The 14,088-nt window shown below is 26.8% G+C and overlaps 1 protein-coding gene across 3 annotated transcripts in view; it reads left to right on the forward strand.

The window, feature by feature from the left end:
- Positions 1-10,064, forward strand: part of LOC100164730 (Y+L amino acid transporter 2) — a 43,448-nt gene extending 33,384 nt beyond the window's left edge. For all 3 annotated transcript variants that reach the window (XM_008184710.3, XM_001945463.5, XM_016804251.2), the window contains 9 exons: positions 2,709-2,802; positions 4,733-4,777; positions 4,868-4,991; positions 6,342-6,445; positions 6,847-6,943; positions 7,098-7,172; positions 7,300-7,459; positions 9,070-9,162; positions 9,704-10,064. In XM_008184710.3, coding sequence (XP_008182932.1) covers positions 2,709-2,802; positions 4,733-4,777; positions 4,868-4,991; positions 6,342-6,445; positions 6,847-6,943; positions 7,098-7,172; positions 7,300-7,459; positions 9,070-9,162; positions 9,704-9,771 — 860 coding nt within the window. In that variant the 3' untranslated portion in view covers positions 9,772-10,064. The remainder of the gene's footprint in view (positions 1-2,708; positions 2,803-4,732; positions 4,778-4,867; positions 4,992-6,341; positions 6,446-6,846; positions 6,944-7,097; positions 7,173-7,299; positions 7,460-9,069; positions 9,163-9,703) is intronic.
- The last annotated feature ends 4,024 nt before the right edge of the window (positions 10,065-14,088 follow it).

The raw sequence follows: 14,088 nt of genomic DNA on the forward strand, positions 1-14,088 counted from the left end.
TAAACCACAGTCTTCAAATAACCCCATAAAAAGAAATCCAATTTTTTTTTTTTTGTAAACAGATAAAGTAAATTAAACATTTATTTGGCACTTATTTTATTATTTCCAGTGGTTATAAATAAAAATTTCATTAAATACGAATTATTATGCATATATCTAAATTTTGACATGGTCAATAAAGTAAATTAAACATTTATTTGGCACTTATTTTATTATTTCCAGTGGTTATAAATAAAAATTTCATTAAATACGAATTATTATGCATAAATCTAAATTTTGACTTACTCTAACATGGTCAATTTTGAAAATAGAAAAAAACTGTTGATACAAAAAATGCTTAAAAATAAATACTCTACCTGAATCTGCAGAAAAAAACTGGGGTTACCATTTAAAAAAAAGTAAGTTGTATTGCGCATGCGCGTACCGAGTGAGCTAAAAATTTGAAACTGGTCTGAATAAATATGTATTTAAGTGCTCCCTATCACTTCCCGAAAACTCCAGTTCAATACAAGGTCATGCACCTGAGATATTTAGTGTTACCATAAATCGTGATCACACTGTATATTCGTAGTACAATACTACAATATATAAATCGAAATGTATTACTGTACAATGTACAGAGTGGTTCACCAAGCATGCTCACCCCCTTTCACTTTTATTTATTTAATTTTAGTAGTTTTACACTATTTAGTATTTCAACATATTGTATAACATGGTAATACAAGTTTGATAAATGCTTAGATTATACAAAATATATTGTAACTATTTGTTACGGGTGTAAAGTTAGTAAACGGTATTGACCCATCGTACGTTATTACTGCATTTATTCAAATTATCATATTTAGGAATTTTGTAATATAGTTACTTTAAATACCTACAATAATTTTTTGGAAACTAAGGTTAAAAGGTACAATATTACCATAGGTTGGATAGATATACTTGTCTGAGTCTCCTAAGGCGATACAAACTTATTGTTCTTTAAATTTCAACCACCCATTTGTACTGTACTTAATATTATTGTTTAGTACCTAGATAATTTTTTTTTAAAGTTTTTAATATAATCCTATTACCTGCCTAATAATAGTTTTACATAAAATATAAAATGTATGCAATAAATATTTTGTCTTGGTGCTTATCCTACATTTTTACTATAATATTATTATAATATTAATAAATTATTAAAAGTAATAAATAAGATTAATAGTAATTCTCATCATTTTAAAATTATCATAGCCTACATATAAAAATATATATTAGATCATAAAATTGCATATTTTAGAGCAATATAATTGCATCAAAAATAAAAATTCTTTTTTAAAAAAAATAACCATCTGCTTAACAATTATTTACAGTAGAAAAATGTGATTCCCATTTAAAAAAAATAAAGAATTTTGTAATGCCACCGCAAGACAATAAGCTGCACGAATGAAAATAATTATTTGAATATATTATAGCTTCTAACATAATTAATATTAATGTACTTAAATATTCCAAAAATCAACATTTAAACAAATTTGTTATTGAAGCAGGAATTGGGGGGGAGGGTCCTGATGAATCACCATGTCATAATATACATTTATCTACTTACCAGGTTTTTGCATTACACACTCAAGACGTCGTGTGTCATTCCGCGGGGAATAATCTTACTCGATTTCCCTTTTAATTTTCGATTGTTCTTTTTTCTTCAACCGTTTTATTCGTTTTGAATGTAATTGGAATCTCGTTACAAAAACGGCCGACACATTATTATTATTATATTGATGCACGAAATTCGATTTCACGTGTTTTGACTGTTTCTTATATTTCTTTCTTTTTATGTCAAATCTACTATAAAATAAAAATGACACTATATTATATATCTGTGCGTAAGACGCGTTTATATTATATATTATATATAAATTCAGTATTATGGTTGTGAACAATAATAATTATTATTATTACACGGTATATAAAACTCTTTTACGAGTATTTTATTATGATGCGATGCGGTTAGCGAAGAACGATATATAATAATTTAAATTGGAATTTTTATATTAAAACGATAAAAACGTCGTCAAACGTATTAACTATGCGTATTGTTATGTGGGTATGTAAAAATTAAAAAGTTTCAACAGTTGTATAAGTATAATAGATCTTCGAACGTTCGCTATCGTGCGAATGTAAAACGCATACCTACCTATTTTAGAAATTGTTAATGTCAAAATATAATAATAATATAATAATTAATATTATTGTTCATTACGATTGTTGATTAATATTATAAAATGTATTGAAGAGATCTTAATATTAATATTGATTGGTAAATTTTAATTGCACAGTATCACGAGAGACGAACAACAATATGTTATAGATTATATTATTGTTAAAAAACAATAAAACATACAAATTCATTAAAAAAATACCAATAGCATTGATTAATCAATGCTGAAAGGTACTAAGGTGCCTACAATTGGCATATAATCAATACCTATAGGTATTCTATTATATAGTCAAAAGGTACATTGTTTTTTACATTTATATATATTATTATTAAGATATTTTAACTACAATATTACCTACCGCTGTATTGCGTATTAATATTGTTTACATTTTTTTTAAACGTCACATTTATTCATTAGTACCTAGATTTGTGTAATATTTAATAATATTTTCAGCTATGTTACAAAACGATATAATTGTCTATTATTTTTATATGAATTATTTTAAAGGGCATACTGAACATTTTACGTTTGTAAATACAAAAACCGAAGTTACCTCGATCGCTCTCTCGTTTTATTCTGGCCTTTTCGCGTATAACGGATGGTTAGTACCTATATACAATATAATATATTATAATACACCTATATACTGAACAATGGTAAACAATAAAATGTTATACAGTTGTTTATAATATACTTACAGTTTCTACAAATGTATACGGATATTATTAACATGAAATGATATTATGTATATACAGACATGCATGCCAAAGTAATAGAAGTAAAAATTGAATGCCATTTGATAAGAATTCCGCATGGGAATGGACGAAAAGTATAAATTATTATTCGGATAAGTTTTGTGCCAATGCAGATTCGAAAATTTAATATATTAATATGGGTCATACGCAATACGTATAAGTACTTAACCAAAACCTGCCTCCTATGGATGAGTTGTGATAATAACGAAGAAAAAAATTGCTTGTTCATGATCTATCTAAAATATTAACAACAGAACAGTTGTACCTTTACTATATAGAAAGTCCTAAAACGTATTGCGTGCATGAAATAGGTGATTTGGTTTTTTTTTTTCAATACGCTATTATGTGTCCAGGTTGTTCGATTTTTTTTATTTTCAATAAGATTTATTGATAATTATAATTAATTTTTATACATTTATTATAATAATAATCATCTGCCAAGCTTGATACAAAACTAAATTATGCGTGCAATATTATTAAATTGAATTTGGTAGATACCTTATATTGTGTAATAGTAGGTAATATAATATACCCAACTACAATATTATTAGACGCAAATTTTAGCAAAAGTACATTATATAATATAAACATTACAATTGCCAGTATTTAGGACGACCCATCTTCTCCATCGAGTTAATTTATCGTTAATTTTATTAATTTACCCTCAACCCTTTTTTTGACGTAACTATATGTATAAATTAAGATTTATGCTGTAAAATACCTACGTGAGAACTAACAGTTCAAATCACATTGATAAACGCGTTATCATAATAACATAATATAATATAACAACTGATGCCGCTTTATTATACAATGAAAAAAATGTACAATATTACAGGTATGTTGTTATGTATACACATTACACATTGGGTGGACGCATATTATTGTATTATTATTTGTTACAAATTATAGTGGTGTTCCCCGCAGCTGCAGTGGTGCATGTTTCCACGTTTTTAAAATTGCATATTTCGATGAAGTTTTCATTTAGGTATAATATTATTATGATCGAGTGCGCAGGCTTTACATAGTATGACATAATATTTTTATAAGACATTGCATGGTACCTATATTACAATTAAAAGGGCGCAACTGTAACGCGTAATTGTATAGGTACCGAAAAACGTACATTTCAAACAACGGCCGAAGACATTTTTCCTCCGCCCCAATGTGACAAACCTACCCCTAACTGATATACCGTGAGATCCTCTCAATGGCTTTTCACTTTTCAAACGGATTGCAGACGAACGGCATTTGAAATTTGTTGTCGTAATTAAAGTTCTAAATTTTATTTCGATCAAGAAAATTTAAACCATTCGTGATTATACGTACGTATTGCATACAACTGCCTAAACCTGAAAGCTGAAACAGTTCGAATTGTGTGACTATAGAGTGATTATTACCTAGTAATAATTGTTCCACACTGAAATTCCTTGAGACATGGGTGCATTATATATTTTATTGCCTATAATATTATTGCCGGAAAAGCGCCAATAATTTGTCTTCTATTTTAATTTGTTTTCAAACGTCGTGTTCAAATTGCCTGAATTTATAGTTGAAAACTCTCATTTATTCGTTACGGTTGCCGCCCTATATTAACAATAATTAATATTAATTATACATAACCAATATTATATATAATAACATAATATATAGTCTCAAACAATACAATTATCTAATTACAATATATATTATTATGTGCGATACAGAATTTTGTTAATATTCTAATTTATAATACCTATATACAAACACAATTATGTTATTTTTATTGTTTTCTAGGAATTATTTAAACTTTGTGATTGAAGAATTAAAAGATCCTATACGGTTTGTAATTTTTGTCACTCTATATTACATACGTTTAGTTTAGCCATAACGTTATCGTCGCAAACTAATTTTGTTTATATTATTCCTTAGGAACCTGCCAAGAGCGATTGCAATATCATGCATACTCGTCACCGTCGTGTATGTCTTCACTAATATAGCTTTTTATACAACTTTGTCGCCACAAGAAGTCCTGACTTCGGAAGCTGTAGCTGTTGTAAGTATTTTAAACATGTTTTTAGTGTTTGCGCTTATTACAATCCCGATTAAAAACACACATTTAATTCTTAGTGCAAATTACATAAAGGTAGGTACCTCTATACATAGGTTCATTATTACGAGTACCTACCTACATAGATGTTCGTCGTCTTTCGGTTCGTATAAATATCTAAACATAATACGCATAAAAATATATTTTGTAAAATATACAAATTAAACAATATTATTATAACAAAAAATGTATTAACCTCGAAGCTTGACCACGAAATTAAAATATATATATGCAACCGTTTAAATTAATAATAATTTTTAAGTTATAGTAATTAGTTATAGTAATGTAATGGGGCTTAGATACCTTAGACCCAGAACCAACCTGAAATCGAAGCCACTTGGATAATATTTACATTTTTACAATATAAAATAATTGAATATGAAAAAATCACATTCAATGTAAATTTTAAAATAATAAATATTTTAAAATTAATATACGTACCTATACGTATGTGCATTAAGGTTCGCGTACGGCATATATTATGTGGCCTCGTGATAACTGGGCGGTACTCACTACTTGTTGAACAGAGTCGATTAAAAATAATATAGTAGGAAAAAAAATTCCAACAATTTTAGATAAAATAATAAAATTTATATATCTTAGTTAAAAGATGTAGTTTGTATACTTGTTTACACAAAAATATAAAATAAATAATGGTTATTATAATGGGGTTAGTAGGTATATGTGACAGGCGTATATACCATTTGTGCTTCATGAGTCTATAAATGATCATCGTATTTCAGAAAACGTGGTCTCACTTTGTTATATCTGACAATTTGATACTCAAATTGGTGCTTAAAGCTTATATTCGCAATGGAGTAGATTGTTATGTAAAGCTTGATAAACCGATAACGTCAAACAACCGAAAGAGCTAGAAAAACAATTTAAATTGTCTTCTTGGTGCGTAAATAAAAAATTATAAAATCAAATTTCATGATCTGGATTTGAAGATTCTTATATAAGATCGTTCTTTAACTAAAACATGGATTTTATTGTAATTAAGTACATAATATGAAGGTACAGGGTACACCGACGAGCGACTACATTACCTACACGTTTAAGTGTAGATGAGTACCTATATCTATATATAATACATTAATATATGTTATAGCAGGTACCAATATATCATGAAATATTTTAACGTATAGGTACCGTAAATATCTGTTTTGTATAATAATAATAATAATGAATAAACAATATAAGCATTAACCACAAAGCATGTACAGACGTTGTCGTGATCGACCGTTCATCGACGTACCTATATCTATGAACATAGATTTGAATTTTTTGTTATAGACGTTCGCGGACAGACTGTACGGTCCAATGGCATGGACTATTCCCGTGTTTGTTGCTTTATCTACATTTGGGGCTGTCAACGGTATTTTACTGACAAGTTCAAGGTGAAAAACATGTATTAGACGTACATTTTAAGACTAAATTAATGTGAAACATTCGGGTGCTGCATTTTCGTTACTTTATAAATTAAATACCTACCCATTATTTATAGACCGTAAATATAAATAATATTATTATGTTGTACAGTTTTATTATGCGGTAGTATATGCATAGGTATTATGCGTAACCTAAAGATAGAAAAAAACCCGACGGTGTCAAATACTAATGAAACCCAAAAAATGCTCATCATATTAATGATCATAAATGATAATATGATATTATGCTATACCTATAGAGTAAATTAATTATTCGATCTGTACTTCTGTACGAAATCAAGTGGGCAGTATTGGACGATTTTACTGTTTTAACATATTATATCGTTTATTATAATCTTACCTAATTGTAGATTGTTTTACGCCGGGGCTTGTGAGGGACAAATGCCACAGATCCTGACAATGATCCAAATCAATCGTCTGACACCCACACCGGCTGTCATATGCATTGTAAATATTATAATTACATAACAATTATATAATAATTATACCGTTTAAAATGTATGTGCGTTAAAAAAAATACGCTTAAATAGGTATATTACGTACCTACCTAAAGGGAACTATTATTATGTTATAATAATATTGTCGTCTCGTTTTTTCACAGTGCTTGCTGTCTCTGATATACTTGCAAATATCTAACATTTACGCTCTTATTAATTACGTGGGATTCGCGACATGGGTACGTTTGAACAATATATATCTGATAATAAAGTTAAACCAGGCCATGTCTGAGTGTCTAACTTGGGGTCACGTACGACTTACTTATGTTTTGTTGTATGTATCGTATATTTTGTTTATCGTTTCAGTTGAGCATTGGTGTGTCGGTTTTGTGCATACCCGTACTGCGTTTCACTCAACCCGATTTGGAGAGGCCGATCAAGGTGAATATGTTCTTCCCGGTCGTGTACATCGGCGCTACGCTTTTCGTGACTATAATACCGATAATCGCCAGTCCGGTCGAAACAGGTGGGTGTACATAAATCAGTTTATAAATTATATATTGGTCATTCTTAGGGATCAAAATGCAGAAAATTTCCGGAAAAAAACCGTTTTTTTCCCAGAGCCTCGGAAAACGTGGAAAAATTGGAGAATATTAAAATAATACATTTCCAAAAAAAAACCGAAGTTTTCGAAAAATTAAAAAAAAAACATTTTAAAAAATAGATAAGGTAACCTGTCATTGTCATTTCACATTTGCTAATACGGTTATCAATGTATTATTGTATTAAAATTTAAAAATTTAAAATTAATTTAAAAATTTTAATACGGATATTTCAATATTTGTCTTAAAAATAACGTAGATCCATATCCATGACTTATGTGGGAGAGTGTATTTCCCCGAAAATAAATCACCTGAATTTTTAAATGTTATAAATTGTATACTTATTTTGTCTATTTATATTTGTAATAACTAATAACGTATTATAGTAACTGGCTGATAGGTTTATAAATTATATTACAGTGACTGGTGAGTGGTGAGTGATGACTAGTAACTATTTGATAGCTTTTATATTTTCAAACTTAGTGAGTTGGTAATAAATTATATAAAATATATATTTAAATATAAAATAATATTAATAACTAATAAGAAATAACTAATTAGTAAATACTTAATAGTTAGTACTTTAGTAGTTAATATTACAAATTATAATTATTTATAAATCAAGTATAGAATCCTCTAGATTTATCCACTACAGACTTTAAGTGAGGTATGGGTGGTATGGTATATATAATATGCATGTAATATGATTATCAAGTTTCAACTATCATTATATATTAGATTGTTTCCACTATACATTACTTTTTCAGTTCTTTAGAAAAAAAAACCATTTTTTTTCATTCAAATTTTCAAATTCATATCGATCAATACTTCTGTTAACTTCTGGTGGCAAGAAACGTTTTTCTTATGTTCTTCAATAAGAATCTCCAACAACTTTCCATGAAATAAACTTTTTCCTTCAAGAATTTTTATATTCTTTGATCAACGCCACTACACGAATTAAGATAGTACCTTAAGGTATATCTTAAATCGTGATCAACACTTTGTTTTTTCCCCTCTTCCAAATAGTTGCATGATAAAAATCTGCCAAAGGTTTGACCAATGGTGTCCAATCAAAGAAATATATCTCTGATATATTTGTTGTTACTGGTTAAACGCACTTGAACGCACGAATAAAGTGGCATATATACCTACCTATAATACATAATATAATCTCGTAGCTATGGCCTACGGGGCGTGATAAATAAAAACGAAATGGTATAGTTAGCAACAGTTACTCTGGTCAGGTACCAGGTACCTATTAATAGTTTTCCATTTGATGGCGCGAAACTGTTGAATAAATATTTATATTTTGAAAAACCAGCCTACTTATTTAAGGTACTTACTTGAAAATATTAAAACAATTTTTTTTTAATAAAAATCCAAATTTTAATTCACAAGCTATTCGTGAAATGAATAACCCTCAAAAATTGCAGAATGCTCATTAGGGCCCCGTAGCACGCTCTTACTCATTGTATATCCAATATTCTAATCAGCTAAATAATAAATGTTACTGTAGAATATTATGTGTTTCTAGGGTACGGATGTTTAATGATTTTGACCAGTATACCGGTGTACGGTGTGTTCATTTTTTGGAAAAACAAACCAATGATATTCCACAAAATCGTCGGTAAGGAATACATTTACACAATATATCTATTGTACCTATTTAGGTGCTTATACTTAATTTATACAATAACACCAAAAACAATATAAAATTGGCTGCACATATTGTGCGTGTTCTACAGTAGGTACCTACCTACCGACCTGTTATCAGGCGTGGATTCAGAAATTTAAAAAAAGGGGTGGGGGGCATGTAAATGAACAAATTTACTTTAAGTACCTACATAAAAGCATAGGATGAAGTTTAAGTTTTTATAGTGAATAAAATATTCAAGCATATTATAAAATAATTATAATAACAAACTTTAATTATAAAATTAGCATTTATTACATATTATATATTATACAAATTATAATTACGTATAGGCATTAGGCAAGAGTGAAATATTTTTGAGTACCTACTTAAGGCCTAAGAGGGGGGGCGACCATCGTAGCCACCCCCTCCCTACTTTTAACCATGCCTGCTTATTATATTATGATACCTACATGATTTTGGATTGAAAAAATTGAATTGGTATCTGAGGGTTTTTTGAATTCGATATTTCCAGGTTGTTTAACACGTTACCTACAAATACTCCTGATGGTCACCACATCAAAAACGCCGGCCAAAGTTTAAAACGGAAACACTTTATCATAATCATCACAACTATACAACCGTTAACCAACAACAATATTATTATAATATCAATAATACCTATAATAATTCCAATAATCATAATAATAATGTAATGATATGTTATGTGTGTTATAATAATATGTATTTTAAAAGTATACCTAAAACTAAACAGCAATATAAAAGACAATGAGTTTTATGTTACCTACTAACATAACATAATATGTTAAGTGCTATTTAAATCTTTTTTTATGTTTTACATATTAAGTTTTTACACTGATGTAACGTTACCTAAAAAATTTATGAAAATGTTAACAATATTTATAAAGGTATTACATGATTATTATCCACCTATACTACCTATACTCTATAGGCTAAAGTGATACAATTGTTTTTAATTTTTATACCAAATACCAAATCAGTATTCAGAAATGACAATAATTAACAAATTATAATAATGAAACTTGATTATATAAGTAAGAGCATTGATATTATTTTCTATATTTATATGATTTTGTGAGATTTTTTGTTTCAATTTTGAATTAAACTCAAATGGTTGTAATAAATTAATAATGAATTTGAAAAATGCTTAGCAATGTAGGTACACATTTAAAGCTACAATTAAATTGTTAAATATTTAATTTAAAAATATACATTACAATATTTAAAATAAAACTATTATTTTGACAAATACAGTTTAAAATATATAAACAAATTGTTATTTGTTATTTGAATATTCATTTAGTGTGATTAGTTACAATATATTAAAATTATTTCCATGGATATCTACAGCTATTTTATAACTAACCATAAAAAACTAACAATTTTAATTTTTTTTGTGAAAAATTAGAACTTTGTTAGCCAAATAAATATTAAATAATCCTATATAATAATATATTATTCTATACATTGGATTTTTACTTCTTTAACTTATTTACTACCCACCTAATAATTATAATCATAAAAATGTTATATTCTTATAAGTAAAAAACATTAATAATTATAACAATTAAATAACTATAATAGTATGTCAAACAATATTTACAACCCCAAACTCCTAAATATAAGAATATAGTGTACCTAGGTAGAATTTAGTCATTATTAAAATTGTTAGAGGGTGAATATATTGTAAACTTTAAAAGTGCCTATTTGTTCTATAATTTATAATGAATTAATAAGTATTAATATTATTTTTTAGATTGTTGTTTTATTTATAATTGTTAATTTTAACCATTTAAAGTATTTATGTTTGGTGTCTGTTAGCAATAATTTAGGTATATATATATATTATTTTTTTTATTTTAATCATGTTTCAATGCCAAAAAATGTATGCATTGATATTTTCAACAATTAACATGGAATTATATGAAAACTATTGTACTTCCAGACTTTGATTATAAGCATTAATAAGTAACATTTTTAAAACAAATATTTATTTTTATAAAACATCAAAATATTATGTTTCTTTTTTTACAATCATTAGACGATCAAAGAGATTAAGTTTTAATATCTATGAAATATAAAATATTCTGTATGGTTACTTTTTTACAATTTTGTATAATTTTTTAATCTATTTGTTGGTTTTTGTAAAAGATTTTGTTTCTTATATTATGTCAGTAGTTTACTATTCACTGTTGTAGGTATACCTATCTTTATTCTGTATTTATGATTTGTGTTTTAATGTAAGTGTTATGCATTTTGTTGTTAAAAATACATTACACACATCATAATTTGTTAATTTTTTTTTATACCTATTGTTTTAAGTTACTAATATTCTATAAAACATAGGTACCTAATAATCATATATCTTCCAGTAATAAATAAAGTATGTCACTTACCTATTATGTTAAACCATACTTGCTACTTGAGTATACATAGGCCTATGTAATTTATTTAGTTTTAAGTACCTATTTACTAGGGATGGGCCGATACTAAAAACGATACTCGATATCAGCCGATATTGGTGGTATCGGGTTTATCGGTATCGGTTTTTTTTAAAACCAATATTTGAACCGATACCAAAAAAAAAAAAAACCAAATCTATCAGCATAATAGCATTGATTATAAATTGTAATAGTTAAATGTAAAATGATAATATTATTTCGGTTGATAGTATCGGTGATATTTTAATATCGGTTCATTGTTTATGCTGAAAATGTTGGTGTTTAAATATATCGGGTATCGGTTTTTTATTGGTTGCATATATCGGAATATCGGGTATCGGTAAAAAGAGGTATCGGCCCAACCCTACTATTTACCATAACAACTGCTATTTAATTAATTTTCATAGGACTATAAAAAAAATATTTTATAATGAACAATATTAATTATATAATATACCTAATATAAGAGGACATAATAAGGTTTTTTTTTTAATAACTACTTGTTTTCTTTTTCGTCCTGTTATTAATAATTATTGTTAAAATATATTATTCTATTGTGCTGTATTAGATGGTACCAATACCATTTTATACCTTAAGTTTAAGCATGACTTATATTTAATAACTTAACTATGTTTAAGACGCGTGACAATATAATTCATCATAATATATAAATATTACTATATTTTTATCCTAATATCCTATATTATTATTCGATTATTAATTAACGCTTTTCATAACAAATGGTTAATTCCAAATAAAATACAAGGTATAAATATTTGTTATTATACAAGTACAAACAAAGCTGGTGATGTAACATAGATTTTTTTTATGGGGACTAGTATCAAAATATAAAAACAATAAATTTTACCTATAAAGTCTAAAGTTTAGTGAAGAAGTGACCCTCTTCTATCTATTTAATAATTTTAACGATAATAAATCTAAACTTGTAAAACCTTAAAGAGTGATCCTTGAAGTTTAGTGAAAAATTATCAAGTTAATTTTAGTAGGTACTTTTTGTATTATATTATGTACAATTTTAAGTGTATTCATAATTTGAAAAATAAAAGGTACCTAGTGGATGTTAAATAAAAAATTTGTGAACACAAATCAATAACTGTGATTAAAATGACAAATTAATTTACTATTTTTATATTTTATCACTCTGTACAGTGTAGATAATAATTTTAAACAAACAAACAATTCTTAATTCAATAATTTAGAAGACTTTAACTTATAAAGGTCTAACTTTTACAGCGGGAAAAATGAAGGAATATTAGTGTGAATATAAATGGTAAATTATTTAAAAAGTGTAAAAATTAATTACAAAATTAGTCCATAACATTGTATAGTTTAGGTAAAATGTATGGTGTAACCAGTTAGGTACATTGTAAATGACTTAATGGTATACATGATCAAAATGTATAAGTATTAATTCCAGGGGTCTTTAATAATATTTTTGATTATTATCTACAAGTATCGGAATTGAAAATAAATTGTATTGATAAAATTTATAACCCATTTAAATAACGAGAAAAATAACATGTTATTCCTTAGAAATTACTTTTAAAAAGTAATTTTGTTACAATTGTGTTAATTTAAATAAAATATAATGCAATTTCTACAGCGTTATTGCAAAAGTAATTTCATTACAGTAATTTGTAATTTGCATTACCTTACTACCCAACACTGTATTTATGTGTTGGTGCGCTATTCATATTTATCTTTAACAGAAATGGATACTTAACTTAATTATGGGATCTGCACATTTATGAACACAATTCGAAGCAAGGCATACTGTTAAGAATTGTTAATAAAATTAAGACACATTTTTAATTTTATAACAAATGAAGGAATATTTATTTAACACTTATTTATTTAAAGAAATAACTTAGAGCAGCACGAAACTGACTCAAGTTATATGCGTATCGCGAGCCTCCTTGTGGCCACCCCTGATTTATAATAACACAAATACATTATCAAACAGAAAAATAGGTTGATACTTTTTTTTATGAATTATTGTTTTGTTTTTAAATGTAGACATCTTTAAGAAATTAATATAATCTAATGGGGAATTATATCAGTGGTGACGAAATATTAAAAAAGTTCCCTATTTTGAACATATTTTAAATTATACCATATGCTAAAAGACTTGGAAAATAATTTATATTCCGGTAGCAGAAGTATTTACTATAAATCTAAAATCACATAACATTTTTTTTTTTTAATTCTATTAAATATTTTGATAATATCCATTATTTATTTATTTCCTTATGGGCTGAGAACTAAATGTGATGAGGATAGTAGTCATGACAAAAACCCCCTATAAGAAACTGACAGGCACAGGCAAATTTTTTCTAAGTAGCTGATAGTTATAATTAACCATACTGTACAAAATAGCTACTAGAAATAACACTAGATGAAAAAAAAATACAAGTTA

The sequence above is a fragment of the Acyrthosiphon pisum genome, chromosome A2, assembly GCF_005508785.2.
Source record: "Acyrthosiphon pisum isolate AL4f chromosome A2, pea_aphid_22Mar2018_4r6ur, whole genome shotgun sequence".
Taxonomy (NCBI): Eukaryota; Metazoa; Arthropoda; class Insecta; order Hemiptera; family Aphididae; genus Acyrthosiphon; species Acyrthosiphon pisum.